This window comes from Lissotriton vulgaris, chromosome 1_1 (genome assembly GCF_964263255.1).
Source record: "Lissotriton vulgaris chromosome 1_1, aLisVul1.2, whole genome shotgun sequence".
Lineage (NCBI taxonomy): Eukaryota > Metazoa > Chordata > Amphibia > Caudata > Salamandridae > Lissotriton > Lissotriton vulgaris.
In genome coordinates this window covers 40,690,308-40,706,079 of record NC_141685.1, presented here as the reverse complement: position 1 = coordinate 40,706,079, position 15,772 = coordinate 40,690,308, and the positions used below count along the sequence as shown (strand labels likewise).

The 15,772-nt window shown below is 44.4% G+C and overlaps 1 protein-coding gene and 1 long non-coding RNA gene across 2 annotated transcripts in view; both read left to right on the top strand.

Annotated features, from left to right (window-relative positions):
* The window catches only part of LOC147737117 (uncharacterized), an 82,289-nt gene extending 73,455 nt beyond the window's left edge, over positions 1 to 8,834 (top strand). The window contains exon 3 of the long non-coding RNA XR_015309810.1: positions 8,768 to 8,834. This is a non-coding gene — a long non-coding RNA (uncharacterized LOC147737117). The remainder of the gene's footprint in view (positions 1 to 8,767) is intronic.
* Positions 8,835 to 9,711: 877 nt separating this feature from the next.
* Positions 9,712 to 14,987, top strand: LOC147737116 (uncharacterized). Its single transcript, XM_086964085.1, has one exon. The coding sequence runs from the start codon at positions 10,809 to 10,811 to the stop codon at positions 12,204 to 12,206; it is 1,398 nt and encodes a 465-aa protein (XP_086820211.1). The 5' UTR covers positions 9,712 to 10,808; the 3' UTR covers positions 12,207 to 14,987.
* The last annotated feature ends 785 nt before the right edge of the window (positions 14,988 to 15,772 follow it).

The window sequence follows — 15,772 nt, the reverse complement described above, 5'->3', positions numbered from 1 at the left end:
CTTGATCGTCCACTGTTGAAACTCCCTTTCGTTTATTTAAAGGAAGGGTCCCCAACACGGAGGTCACTCGGTTGTGGGTAACGACCAAAAGAACCTTAGTGGATAAAAAGGTGAGCAGCATGGAGGGCTGGAAAGAGAGAAAGAGGTGATGAAAAAAAGAAGGATCTTGTATGATAAAAGGAGGGCTGTGAAGAGAACAGTGGTCGACGTGGGAGACTGGGGCAAGATTAAGTCTCCCAGGAAAGGCGGAGGCAGATCCAAATTCACTCTTCCATTTAACGTTATCAAGGTTTTCAAAATTGCAATAAAGACCAGGGACCATAGAATTTGGAATTTAAGTTGCGTGGCAAAGTGTCAGGCTAGTGCTAGTTTTGATACTAGCACCGCAACCGGTGGGCCTGATTCTTGCTCTGAGGTGGAAGAGCCTGTTGCACGAGAAAGGGGCTCTGGGCCACCTTACTTGAAAGGTATTCCCCGACGTTTGCACGATTGTGTTTCTTAAAGTGAGCGCTTTCCCATTTGTCATGCACCCCAGTTTTCTCTTTGCCTATGAAATCGCTTTGTTGAGTTCTTCAAAGATCGTAACTGCATTCTCTATTATGTTCTCAGCATTCTTTGCATTCATAGTTAAGTTTCCTTTTATTTTCTTCAAGTTTAGAATGTGTAAGGGGGGAGAAGGGGTGACGTCCTGGGTCATGATACTCTGGAATGTGGGGATGGTTGCTAGGTGGTGGGCTGGAATAGAGACATTTGTCGGTCGGTATTAGCTTGATGATGGATGGGGTCTCTGTAGCTGTGATACTTAAATAAACCTTTCTTGACTTCCACTGTATGTTCTACTCTGCTTTCTGGAGGGACACACTTCCACAGAAGTCCATGTTAAATCTAGAAGCGCACAACCCACTGAGCATTCCTGCATGTGTGGTACTTGATGGCAAAAGTTTATTGTCAGCGGTTTATGCCATAATGCCTAAAACATTAATATTTACAGCACATAATAAAACAATCACAATTCTTATTCACTTAAAACAACTTAAGCACAGTTGATATAAATACTACACCTTGCGCATCATCCATGATCTGACGTTAAGTGCAAGTGCAAACGGATGACGTACATCACTATTAAAACCAATCAATTAGATAGAGCGGTCATTAGATCTTACAAAGCGTACCAGCTCACAAGCGCGTACCTAGGTGCAGATACCGGCATCTCCGTCTGCTCGTTGCCTACTCAGAGCAAGTAAACCTGCTAGGAAGCCTGAAAGCTGTCTTATATTTATTTATTTATTTATTTATTTATAACGTTTTATATAGCGCGAACTTGATCCCGAAGGATATCAGAGCGCTTTACAATTTGAAGGAAAAAAAGGTAACAAACGAAGAATGGGCTAGACGATGGAGCATAAAGACATAAGGGAAGCAAAACCAATAATCATATACAGGAATAATAACCAATACAAATACAATAATCATATACAGGAATAATAACCAATACTATAGTATGTCTGATGAGATTAGAGCTAACAATTGCCCCTCATGTTAAGGTAAGAACTTATTCATGAGGAATCTTTTTGCTTCCAGTTTGAAAGCAACCTTGGAAGAGAATCTACGAATTTCCGGTGGAAGAGAGTTCCACATTTTTGGAGCAGATCCAGAGAAGGCCCGTTGGCATGTACTCTTTTTGCGGAAGATCTGAGGTTTCAAGAGGAGGGAATTAGCACACGTTGCTATGTGCCTATATATAAGGTAGATATAGGTATACTATATCTAAGTAAGGGGTGCTTACACCACCTTACCCAGGCTGTAAGTACAAACCTGTGGTGTCAGTTTGGAAGGCTAACCAATGGTGGCACAATACATGCTGCAGCCCCTGGTAGGCCTCTGGGGTCCCTATGCCCTGGGTACCTAAAGTACCATATACAGGGGCTCACAAGGCTGCCTCAGTAACCAATCTGGTATGTGCCTAAAGTACATGGTATCAGTTTAGAGAGAGAAAAGCTAGGCTGTGGGACTGGTTATCAGGGCCACAGCCATTCTAAAGTAAAAAAAAACAGTGAAGCACAGCAAAACGTGGGTGTAACCACAGGAAGCAGACCCTACTCTCCTACACAACCCCCCCCCCCCAAACGCAGGGACATTAAACTAACCTTGACCAGTTGAGTCTTCATGTTTTAAGTGGAAATATCAGGAGAGTCCATCTGCATTGGCATGGTTACTCCCAGGTCTATGTTCCACTGTATAGTCCATCCCCTGTAGGGAAATGGACCACCTGAGTAGTTTGGGATTTTCACCCTTCATATGTTTTAGCCATAAGAGGGGCTTATGGTCGGTCTGAACTGTGAAGTAAGTACCAAACAAAGTATGGCCTCAGCTTCTTCAGAGCCCAAACCACAGCAAAGGCCTCCCTCTCAATAGCTGACCAACGTTTCTCTCTAGGGGTCAGCCTTCTGCTAATAAAAGCTACTGGCTGGTCCTGACCTTCTTCATTCAATTGTGATAGCACAGCCCCTACCCCCAACTCAGAAGCATCTGTTTGAACAATGAATTCTTTGGAGTAGTTAGGACTTTGCAGAATTGGTGCAGTGCACATGGCCTGCTTCAGGTTATCAAATGCCTTTTGACAGCTGACTGTCCACTGAACTTTCTTTGGCATTCTCTTAGAAGTTAGGTCATTCAGGGGTGTCACAATAGAACCATACCCCTTAACAAATCTCCTATAGTACCCAGTCAGGCCCAAGAAAGCTTTGACCTGATTCTGGTGGTGGGAGCAGCCCAGTCCATTATGGTCTGGATTTTGCTCTGCAATGGTTGAACCTGGTCTCCACCTACAAGGTGGCCCAGGTATACAACCTTACTCTGTCCTATCTGGCACTTAGTAGCCTTGATAGTTAGGCATGCTTTCTGCAGGGCCTCCAAAACATTTTTCAGGTGGATCAGGTGATCTTCCGAGGTGGAGCTAAAGACAACAATATCATCAAGATAAGCTGCACAGTAGTCTTCCAGGCCTGTGAGGACTTTATTCACCAACCTTTGAAATGTGGCAGGTGTATTTCTCAAACCAAAGGACATCACCACAAACTGATAATGCCCACAAGGGGTTGAAAATGCTGTCTTTGGATTTGCATCATCAGCTAGTCTGATCTGCCAGTAGCCAGCTGTTAGATCAAATGTGCTCAGAAATTTGACAGAGGCCAACTTATCTATGAGCTCATCTGCTCTGGGTATTGGATGGACATCTGTGACAGCATTAAGACCTCTGTAGTCTACACAAAACCTCATCTCTCTCTCACCACCCTGGGTGTGAGGTTTTGGCACTAGGACTACTGGACTAGCCCAAGGGCTATCTGAAGGTTCAATTACTCCCACTTCCAATATTTTCTGGACTTCAGTCCTGATACAGTCCCTGACATGATCAGGTTGCCTGTAAATCTTATTTTTAACAGGCAGACTGTTCCCAGTGTCCACTTCATGAGTGCACCAGGTAGTCTGACTTGGAGTCAGTGAAAACATATGTCTGTTTTGTTTCAGAACTTGTCTGCAGTCAGTTTGCTGCTGGTCGGTGAGGCTGCCTGCCAAGGCTACACCATCAACTGACCCATCAGCAGGGTTCTGAGAGAGCAGGTCTGGGAGAGGGTCACTCTCTTCCTCCTGTCCTTCATCATAAACAACAGAAATAAAAGAAGAGCACAAGCTTGTGGCGCAGACGTTACCTAGTGTGGTAAAAAAACGAGATTGACCAAATAATGACAGTTTTGCTGACAATCCAATGGAAATTAACCCTCAGATATGCGCCAATAGACGGCCAACACCTAAGCAAGCATTTTATAAAGTGCAGGTGCAAGTAGAAATGTGCAACAATACCTCTCGATGCTCTTTTCAGTCAATAAGAGGCTCCAGGTCGTCCATAGTGCCCTAGTGCCTTTAATGCCGGAGTCGAGCCACGCTCCATTTTATGAGGGCAGATATGTCAAAGAACGACCACAGCCGCCAGAGACAAACCGAAAATGGTAAAACCATCACTTCAGTTGGTTTATGGTTTGAACCCACTTCCTTCGCTGCTGTGTGTGGCAGGTCTGCATATACAAAGCAACTGTCTGGTAAATCTCCATACATCAGTTCTATAACATAATGATAGTGCTGCACTGCAGCATCTCAGTTTACGTGCTAGAAAAAGGGGACGTAGGTAGTACCTTCGGATTTTAAGCGACATATCATACAACATCATAACACGCATAAATGACTCAGGTCCTCCTTATGTTCGGGGGCACGTGTCAGATCCGCCTCCAGGTGCTTTACCCGTGATTTAGTAAAGGCCCGCACCTAAGGAGTTCCTAATCTGAACATGTGATATAAAGCCATTTTCTCAGCAGGGAACAGCAAGTCCAAGAACGGCCCCCAGCGACATTCACATGTTACTTTCTGGTAATTAGTCGGAAGGATGCCTCTCCCGGCTTCTTGCTTGGCCACATGAATGACCAATATGTCTTTGTAACCAGTTCTAGGGTTTCCTTACTCATCAGTTCCAAGTTATTCTATTGCTCTACCCTACAAGTGGATGTTAAAATGTTCTTAACGTGCTTGAACCAGGGTAAACTATTATAGTTCCTGCATCATCGCAGTTCCTTCAGCTCCATTCTATATCAGGCAAGAGCTGGAGTCGACCACACTCGCCCCTGGTGTCTTACGGGGTCAAGATCCTCAAGTGTGGTGAACCCCAGCTCAGCTGTTAATGCTGCCATTGGGGTACCAGGACCCAGGTTCAGTAAACTTCACAAGAAGATGTTTCCCAGTTTATGAAGAGCCTGAACGTTCGTAAAATCCCACAGTTAGCACCAGAAGAACAAGCCACCCGTGCGTTTGTCTTGAATGCGTCAGTGCTCCTTTTATTTGTCTCTTGCTGCTTGAGTTAGCAAAATGTAGAATTGTAGCGTCAAGTTTGTTTCCAACTTCGCCAGATGAGTTTTCCAATATAAATGGTCTGCCGGGGTATGTGGGGAGCTTCCAGGGACACGTACTTCACACAGATTATGTACAACCTCAGAGCCTGGTCGATTCTACTTTGGCCTTTTCAGAATCCGGCCTGAAGGTTAGAAAGAATATTTTTCTCCTTTGTCCAGGTCTTGAGTCGAGACTGTAAGAGTTTCGTAAAGATTGCATGATTCTAGAATCGCACCAAGAGTCATTACGGTGTTAAATAACTCTGTTAAAGGCCCTGAAGCACTGAATGTCTGAACTGGCCCTCCCTCCTCTCCTCTGAATCCATGCAATAACGCCTCGCAAAGGTGTGGAGGTGGGAAGCCCATGTCACCGCACAGTAAATCTCAGCCACAGGAACACCCCTGACAAGTGCTGATGCGGAGGACTCTGCTCTGCGGGACTGAGCGCAGATTCCCTCAGTCAGTTCCTTTGTGATGCACAAGATGATACAATGAGATAAGGTCCTCTTCTGGGCAGAGGTGCCCTTCTTGCAGCCTCTACAGTCGGCACCTATGGTCAATATAAATGTAGACTTCCTTTTGGGGCTTTTACTGATGTAATGTTGCTGCCTCTGGGGGTAGAAGGTGGGAAGGGTGACAGATCGCCTCAGATGGAAAGAGGTCACTCTTTGGGAAGGAGAGGCGATGTAGTTCTGAGGAATAATTCCTCCAGGAAGAAGAATGTGAAGGGCGGCCACACACTCAGTGCCTGTAACTCACTGATGCGCCGCAACGAAGTGATGCTATAAAGAGTACAAAGGTATAGCCAAACTGCTAGACGAGGAACCTGGGGGAACAGCAGATAACAAGCAACAACGCTTCACTGTAGAGTGATTTCTGAAAATTACCAAGAGCGGTCCATTAACCAGAAATGTACAGTTTTAACATTTGCTGACATGACGTGGACAATATGGAAAATACAGTTCAAAAGCAAAGATAGAACAATCACACTTGATTAAATCTATTCACAGAATTTAGCAAATGAAATCAGCAATAATCATGAAATAAAGTGCGCAAGAAGTGAACAGCTGCTCATGTGAATAAAGAAGTGAGGGGTGCATCGAGACAAAGTGAAGATGTATGACTCGACTCCTCGAGTGACTTACAGGCGCTATAGACACTCCATTTCGTTCTATGGTTTGTAAACTGTCTTAGTTCATAATGAGTCTACAGCGTGAAAATAAGTCCATTGACGCATAAGCAATGGAATAGGTGCAAAGATATGTGCCAGTCCCCTCAAATATCTATGATTGGAGATTGCATGAGGCATGCTGGACAGGGAAACAAAGTTTCCTTAGTCTACTGCTCAACTCTGCAGGACCAGCGACAGAGCACAATGGAAACCTTCTGAAAGGAGAGCCTTCGAAGAGTCCACGTTATGATCAACACGCCAGACGATGTATGATTTTTATCTTCCTGAAGAGACTGACTAGGTGTAGGGGCAACAAGCTGATAAAATTAGATCGACCACCTCCATTGGCAGCTGGAAGGAGCTCCGATGCCCCTTTCAAACTCCAGACATGAAGGTGGAGGCTCTGGAGACCGAGGTGCGGGTCCCGTCCCTCTTGATCTCCAGGCATGAAGGTGGAGGCTTTGGAGAACGAGGTGCCTTTCCTGCCCCTCTCGATCTCCAGACTTTCCAATTGGGAAAGAAGGTCCACTCGAGGCAGATGTGGCAGGTGGCACATGGAGAGGCGCAGGCAGGCCATGTACCACACCCTTCTGACCAGTGATGGGTGGGAAGAATTGCTTCAGAACAGTCATGGTGAATATTCCTGAGAGCGGGAGGGATTAAGGATATGGGAAGAAAGGTGAAGTGAAGCGGAAAACCCCACCTCAACCGAAATGTGTTCCCCAACATTTCCCACAGTGTAAACTGGAGGACACACAATTGTGAACAATGGGCGTTATCACAAGTTGCAAATCGGGGTCCCACAGGGCTAACATGTTCTACACCAGAATCCAAAAGGAGATGCCGTTCGTGCCTGGCAAGATGAAGCCAACTCAAGCTGAGAGCTGACCAGATGGTTGGCACCTAGCCAGGTCCCATGCTGGTGCACGTAGAACCCAGAGACTGGCACTTTTGCGGCGCCGGAACTTCACTTTTTTTAAGCTCCAGTGGCGCAATGTGCCACTGCATATTTATAAGGCCACGTGAAGCCACTTTACATGGCTTTTCATGGCCTTATAAATATGTGCCCCTTTCACCAGAGCACTGCATGAAACGGGTGATCCATAGTTGTTACTGTGGGTGGCATTAGGGAGGCACAACCAGAAGATGTATTTTTTATTTCTCCTCGGGCTTTCCTTTTTCTATTTGTGCTGCATTCTGCTACACACCTATAGTAATAGGAAATCGCCTTTTGTGATTGACTTTGTGCAGGAACGTCTCCCTACAATCAATCAACCCTGCAACGCAGGCACCCTTGCATTACACCTGCGCTGGGGAAAAGGACAGGAATGCGCTGAATCACATAGATACGGTGCATTCCTACCCTTTTGTTCTGACGCAGGACAGTGCAGCAAGATTCCTTGTGGTGCTGCCCTACCCAAAACCTCATAAATTAGGCCCAGAGTCTCTGGGCTTCCTGACTGAGGAGGAGAGACCTGCAGCAGGACGGCGTTGGATTGACTGAATCCAGTCGAGCGTGAACTAGAAAAAGAAGAGATCACATTCTTTGGCCACATCTACACCGACACAAGATGTTTGGACGAAAGAGCCAGAACACCTGTAGGATCATGAGACCACCATGAGCCAGACCACCGGTAGGATCATGAGACCACCATGAGCCAGACCACCCGTAGGATCATGAGACCACCATGAGCCAGACCAGATTACCCCCCTCCCGTAGGATCATGAGACCACCATGAGCCAGACCTGATTACCCCACCCCACCCGTAGGATCATGAGACCACCATAGCGTTTGAGCAAGAAGCAACAGCTAAGACGAAGACATTCGCTGTATCAGAAGTCCACAGAGATGGGTCGAGGAGATGTGGTCATGGAGTGACTCGCGTGTATTCTCTTCCTCAAGCATTCTCTTTTTCGTGTTTTCTTTTCTTTCATTCTTCTCCTTCCTGTCTGATTTTCTTCCCCTCACCCCACCTGATGGCCCAAAATTCTTTCATTTGTCAACCAAGCGGTAAGATGTAGATTAGAGCTTAGTTTGAGCCGGTGGTCGGAGGTGGGGCCCTTCAGCACTCTCTTTTTGGGGGCTGGCACTTATTTTTCCTCATCAGACTTTTACCCATCAATCCATCCATCCATCTACCCATCCATACACCCACACATCCATCCACTCACCCATCCATCCACCAACACACATCCATCCGCCCATCCACCCACCCATCCACCAACCCATCCACCATCCATCCATCTACCCACCCATCCACCAAACCATCGATCCACCCACCCAACCATCCAACCACCCACTGACACATCCATCCACCCATCCATCCACCCACCCATCCATCCACCCACCGACACATCCATCCATCCACCCACCCATCCATCCATCCACCCACCCATCCATCCACCCAACCATCCATGGTTGTTAGGGTTTGTTCTCTGAGACTGTGTGTGCACTCTATATTCACAGAGACCTTTTCCAGCATGGGATCATGGTTCTTGGTGAACCAAAAAAGTATTTATTCATACCCATATTTGCATCACAATGGCCTCCAGAGAACAAGAGATTCTTTTGTTTTGCAAGTACAGGACGTTTTTTTGTAAAATGGGATGAAGTGTGATAGTCGTCTGACGCAAAACTATTTCTTTACTTCCTCTCAAGGTATTCTGGGATGACCAGGCAGTGCAGCGTGGCTGCCACCCTTGGAGGAATAAAATATAACATAACTGTCAGGTAAAGATTCCTATAACTCTTAAGTTTCCTTTTCCCTTGTTTCTTCTTTCTCTATTCCCTTTCTTGATCTCTGTTTTGTTTTTGTCTCTTCAGCTTCAACATTTGACTCCCTCTGTGCACTATTCTTGTTGTTATCAAACTTCTGATAATAATATGATGGAGCCACATTCCTCCTGGAAATGTTGGGGGTGTAGTGCAGGTCCAGTTCCTTCTTAGGTCACTTTTGCCCAGCAGTTCCTTAACTATTGGCACATTTGTCTTCTCCTCTACACCAGGTGATACTCTCCCCCCTCTGACTGTTCTTTCGGCGTCTTTTCTCTCTTGATCTGACTTCCATCTCTTTACTTCCTCCTAAACTATCCTTTTCTGTCTTATCTACTACAACCAAAAGACACAGTATATGTGTGTGGACACACATGCCCACAAGGCTTGCTTTAGGGTGGTGCAACCGGTGGAGCCGTACCTGGTGCTGACCTTGGAGGCACTGTGTTTATATGTAACTTATGGGTTCACAAGCATCTGCTGCACAGTTTCCTGTGCTGGACCCCTGAGGTCAAAGTGGAAGACAGAGAGTGAAAATTGATAGAGTTGGCTGCTTCTAAGAATCTATGTTGCAATATATGTGCAACTTGTGTTTCTTTCTTAATTATTAAATACGTTTTCTCTCACATCCATGAGCTCCAGTAATCCGAAGCTCCCAATCTACAGTGTCCCCAAGCTGTTTCACCACTATCAGAAATGATACTCAACAGATTTCCTGGCTTGTTTTTGTTAATACTTTCTTTGTGCAAAGTATAAGGTCACATATATTTTATCTTTGTGTTCATTTACAATTTTTGACTCCATTTCTACAGGTGACTGAAGCATGAACAAAAAAAAGAAGGTTTAAATTTAGTGAAACACAACGAAAAGGATTATTTTAAGGAAAGTTAAAACATTCTCGAGCTCTTGAGAAGAAACACATTCTATGTGCCAGGGATGGTGAGGATGTTGGTGCGGAAGAAACTGGTGAATGAGAAAGTTGTCAAATCCCTATAGTAAAATTGCCATAAATGTTTACCACGTGTCAGTAACTCAGATTGAGGAGAACATTGGCCACAATTGATCCCCACGCAGTGCACTTGAGAAAACTCAGTGCTATACATTTTGTTTTTATGGTTTATGAGAAATGCTTTGGAGACCTAAACCCTCCCCAACCGATCAGCATCTGTAGACGTGTTGTGATGTGACAGAACTGTCAAAAAGACTAATATTCATGGTCTACAAGCGCAAGCTTTTGTCTCTGTCTCCTGAAGACGAGAGGAGAGAAAAGATTGTTTAAAAGAAAGTCATTGTAAATACTCTTTCTCAGATGTCGTTACAGCAAAGATGCTGGATTATCATTTCCAATATAGGAAGATTTTCTCCACCTGCTCTGTCTCTTGGGTTGATCCGAGTGGTTTCAAAGTGTCCTATAACTCCAAAGTCTATCATGTACCTGTCTTAGCCACTGAGCAAAAAAGCATATACTGGCACAGGAAGTATAAAAGGGGCCAGTGTTACGCTATTGATAATTCATAAACCACCCTGGCATGCCCTAATCATCTGTCATTGCTTGTATGAACAAACATACCTTACAGTCAAACACTAAAGCCCAAAGACCTTATCAGTGCTTTTAAAACTGCTAAATCAAATGTGATCAAACTAGAATCACTAAATGAGACTAATTAAACTTGAGAAAATTCACCCGGGCATAACTTGGAGAAAATGAATCCCTGAGAGGCCTCTTAATCAATTCAAGGGGCTCCTCAGTGAAAGTTAATAAGACAAGTTAGATTGGTGCCTTTAAAGGTAGGAAAATAATTTCCAGGTAAAAACTATAATTAGTTGAATACATATGTTAAGAAGAGCATCTGAAATGTATTTTAGAAGTTAATGCTGAGTTGTAAAATAAACAAGTACACGATCAGAAATCAGATTCAGTCTTAAGATGGCATGTAGCCAGGAACAAACCCAACTTGGAGAAACAAACAACTCGAATAAGAGCAATGACTGTGAGAACAGCTTTAGTTATCAATCCCACCTCACTAAACATGAGAAAACTAGCGCTGGACGAAAACCCTATCAATGTCCCGAATGCCAGAAACACTTCAATCACAAATCCAACCTTACTGTACATGAAAGAACCCATAATGGGCATAAACCGTATCAGTGCTCTGAATGCTGTAAAAGCTTCAGTCAGAAATCCAGCCTTACTGTACATAAAAGGACCCACACTGGACAAAAACCTTATCAGTGCTCTGAATGCTGTAAAAGCTTCAGTCATAAATTCAGCCTTACTGTGCATGAAAGAACCCACACTGGGCAAAAACCGTATCAGTGTTCTGAATGCCAAAAAGGTTTCTATCACAAATGCGGTTTAACTCAACATGAGAGAATCCATACTGGGCTCAAACCCTATCAGTGCTCTGAATGCCAGAAAAGCTTCAGTCAGAAAATAACTCTCGCTCACCATGAGAGAACTCACACTGGGCAAAAACCTCATCAGTGCACTGAATGCTGTAAAAGCTTCAGTCATAAATTCAGCCTTACTGTACATGAAAGGACCCACACTGGACAAAAACCTTACCAGTGCTCTGAGTGCCGGAAAGGATTCAGTCTGAGATCCAGTTTAATTGAACACGAGAGAACTCACACTGGACTAAAACCTTATCAGTGCTCTGAATGCTGTAAAAGCTTCAGTCATAAATTCAGCCTTACTGTACATGAAAGGACCCACACTGGACAAAAACCTTACCAGTGCTCTGAGTGCCGGAAAGGATTCAGTCTGAGATCCAGTTTAATTGAACACGAGAGAACTCACACTGGACTAAAACCTTATCAGTGCTCTGAGTGCCGGAAAAGCTTCAGTCAGAAATCATACCTTACTGTGCATGAAAGAACCCACACTGGGCAGAAACCTCATCAGTGCACTGAATGCTGTAAAAGCTTCAGTCAGAAATACAACCTTACTGTGCATGAAAGAACCCACACTGGGCAGAAACCGTATCAGTGTTCTGAATGCCAAAAAAGTTTCTATCTCAAATGCGGTTTAACTCAACATGAGAGAATCCATACTGGGCTCAAACCCTATCAGTGCTCTGAATGCCAGAAAAGCTTCAGTCGGAAAATAACTCTCACTCACCATGAGAGAACTCACACTAGGCAAAAACCTTATCAGTGCTCTGAATGCTGTAAAAGCTTCAGTCATAAATCCAGCCTTACTGTACATGAAAGGACCCACACTGGACAAAAACCTTACCAGTGCTCTGAGTGCCGGAAAGGATTCAGTCAGAGATCCAGTTTAATTGAACATGAGAGAACTCATACTGGACTAAAACCTTATTAGTGCTGTGAGTGCCGGAAAAGGTTCAGTCAGAAATCCAACCTTACTGTGCATGAACGAACCCACACTGGGCATAAACGGTATCAGTGCTCTGAATGCCACAAAAACTTCAGATTGAAAACAACTCTCACTAGACATGAGAGAACTCACACTGGGGATAAACCTTATTAGCTCTTTGAATGCTGGAAATGTTTCAGTCGGAAATCTGGTCTCACTCAACCTGCGAGAACTTACCTGGAAAAAACCTCCTCATTGTTCTAAATGCCAGGGAAGAGTCTGCTGGAGATTCAGTTTCATTCAACAAGAGAGAACCCACAATGAGAAAGAAAATGACTTGTGCTCTCAATGTGACAAAAGCTTTAGTTGTAAATGTAACCTTTCTACATAAGAGAGACAATGTGGGAAAATAAAAGGTGCTCACTGTAAACCCTGGGGGAGCAGCTTTCAGACTTGCAAAACATTTACATGAAGCAGCCACAAAGACATTAATTGTCCATCAAACTGTCTACTGAGAAAAGCACACAGCGTGGGATGGAAATGCTTGAATTAACCTCATTCTTTTGTAACTATTTGTGGCCTCATTCCATTCAGCGTGTTTTGTTTGCTGAGTGTTTATAATCCATGGCTCTGACTCACAGAGTCCATTCGATCCTGAACTTTGAGGCCACGCCTCCAAGGATCAGGAATGCTTGAACCTCAAACTGTTTCCAGCCTTAACGAGCCTCACCAGGGGGCTGCAGCAGGAGTCCCTTTGTCATAGGTCTCTATGGGACCAACATCTGTTTATGTCTGTACCACGTAGGGTTGATCATTGAGAAAAACTAAAGGTGATGGATGGACTGGTAGTTAATCTCTGCAACATCCCACCACATCATTCTCTAGTCTTTGTGTAACTACAGACGAGGTCAGCCATATGCAAACCATTCTTGGCCCCATCCTAAATAGTCCTAATTGTCACGTCCTCTCTGGCTCCTCAGGATCAGGGTGATACTATATGGGGTCCACCTCCTGACTTCCCCCACACTCTGACTATTGAAATATACAGAGTATAGAGATAATCAAGCGAGGGATGGGAAAGGGTAGGAACTGCGGTGGAAAGGGATTACCTGTAACAGAAAAGCATAACATTAATACTGTACAGCAATCCTTTCTACTCTCATATGTTCTCGCTTTAATCCTAACTATACCTTATAGGTCTTTCCCAACAAGATGTTCTTCTTGCGAACAGATAAACAACACCACCTGTAAAAGACAATAACCATTCATCAACACCACACCAGTAACCGTGTATTGAAACACAAAAAATCCTTTTACTCAATCATACTCACATCCACACCCCGCGGATCCCAGAACAAAAATAGAACAAAATTATCCTTCTCCAAAGATTAAAAATAGGGTTCAAATCCAGTAAGTTCTTGGTGAAAACAACTCAGTCTCAGTCTTGAGCCAAGAAAGAAAAAACACACAGTTTGGGGTTCCACCCAACGTGGAAAAAACACAAAAGGAAATCCAGAACTTTAGTCTCCCACAAGTATACTGTCTGAACAGGATAGGAAGTCACTCAGGAATATATATATATATATCTTAGCATATATCAATGAGGCCAAGTGTTTGTCAATGAAAAGGTACAACTATACCCTTTGAAGATCGAGTCCAGGGTGAGATGCTGCCGTGGCTCCTTATCTGAAAATCACCAGACACAGAAGGAATCCACAAGTTCTCCGCAGCCGCGAGAGAACTCACTTCTGTGATCCACACGCTCAGAAGAGCGGTGATCAGGAATACAGCCCGACGCAGCCGCGACCGGGAGAGGAACAAGAGCAGTTCACGCTCAGCCGAGCGGAACACAAGAAGACGCCAGCCGCAGCCACGAGCGGGCAAAAATGAAGGAATCCGGATCGCGTCCTCACGGAAGATGTACCACGCGAGGTGGTACAGCGGCTCAGCCGAGCCTCCAGCGATACATGGATCTAATCCCCAGGAAAACAATGGGAAGGAACACAGGAATCCAATCCTCTAACAGCACGGCTGTTGACAGAGTCCAGGAAAGCCAGAATCACGTACAACGCTATCGCTTTGTCACGTGATTTTTATCAACTAGCGCTTCTTCCGCCTGAAGGCATTCTGGGACATGTAGTTCTCGATGTCTGTAACAATGTAGGCGCATGCAGATCTCAGTTCCTGACACTAATGACTTCTGTTCCAAAAGGACACAGCCTCGTATTACAAAGATCCACATGAGTGGCCTCTTTCCATCTTCTTTTTGTTTCAAATGGAACCTGCTATCTCCTTAACCATGCCTCAGGCCTGCCACGTTCCATGCTTTGGCTCTTATCCTCAACCTTGAACCATCTCCATAACTTGGAAGCTCCGAAGACTTCGCAGCTGTTGTAACTGCTTGAAGTTTCACACATTTTGATGGCCGTGGATTCAGGTTCAACTTGATGACCCAACTCTACTCTGTGGGAATTTTGCACTTCAAGCCACTTCTGTACAGCTCGTCACCTTCTGAGACTGATTCAGCCAAAAACTTTGCATCAAATTCCAGTATTAATCATTACCTGAGACTAAACTTATCTTTGTCCTCTCGAGCATAGCTCCCAAAGTCAGCTACAATTTTGTAGGTGACTTCCTGATTGATTCAGTAGAACTGCTTGTTTTTTATTTATTTACCTTTTTGTTTGGATTTGACATTTGTTTTTGTAATTAATAATCCTTAAATCACAGCCCACCTTTAGATTTTGCTTCTGAATAATTATTAAATATTCTTTTTGCTCTAAACTTGGTTTGAATCTTACAGTTCCTTGTCTATTTTTAATAAACTGTATTGAAATGTGTGACTTCCACTGTTTTGCTTTTCCTTCGAGCGTGTCTTAGGCCATACTGCTCAAGCCACGTTACCAAAAGTGTGCTAAGAACACTTTAGTAGAAGACACATTTACCTTTGCTGGCCAAAGTTTGGAAAAAGCAAAGCAGGCTGACTCCAGAAAGCACTCTAAGGTTACGGTCTTAGGTGGCGTCTGCACCACCTGTAGATGCAAAAATCAAAGATTATGAGGGAAGCTGTTGGTAGCTGTGCCCCGGGAATTTGAGACTGCCTCTCAAACAGTTGAAAGAGCTCAAGAGGCAGATTCATGTCCTAGCAACTAAGACTGCTCGCTCCTGTCATACAACACTCACACTGAATCACACTCCCTGTGCAATGTACGAACTTTTACATAAAGAAGTTGTGTTGTGCTTTGTGAACAGGCTTTCACCCCCCTTTGTATGTAAATGAGTTTCTGTGATCAGACACCCCAGGCTCCCATCTCTTCTAGTGCGGATGATAATGTGAGAACTAACGAGATCACAAACAAGGGCTGTATTGAGAAATAATCGTCTTCCAAGTCACACAGTAGTTTGTAGTTCTTTATTAGTCTTTTAAATGTACATCCCCCATCCCGTTCCAAGGTAGAGTAAAGTTTGCGAAGCGCGACTCTCTTGTGGCCCGCTCCCCAGATTAAGTCCATAAGAACAGAAACAGAGTCCAATTTCCTGAAGAAGTGCAGAGGCAGGTAAACTAGAGGGGT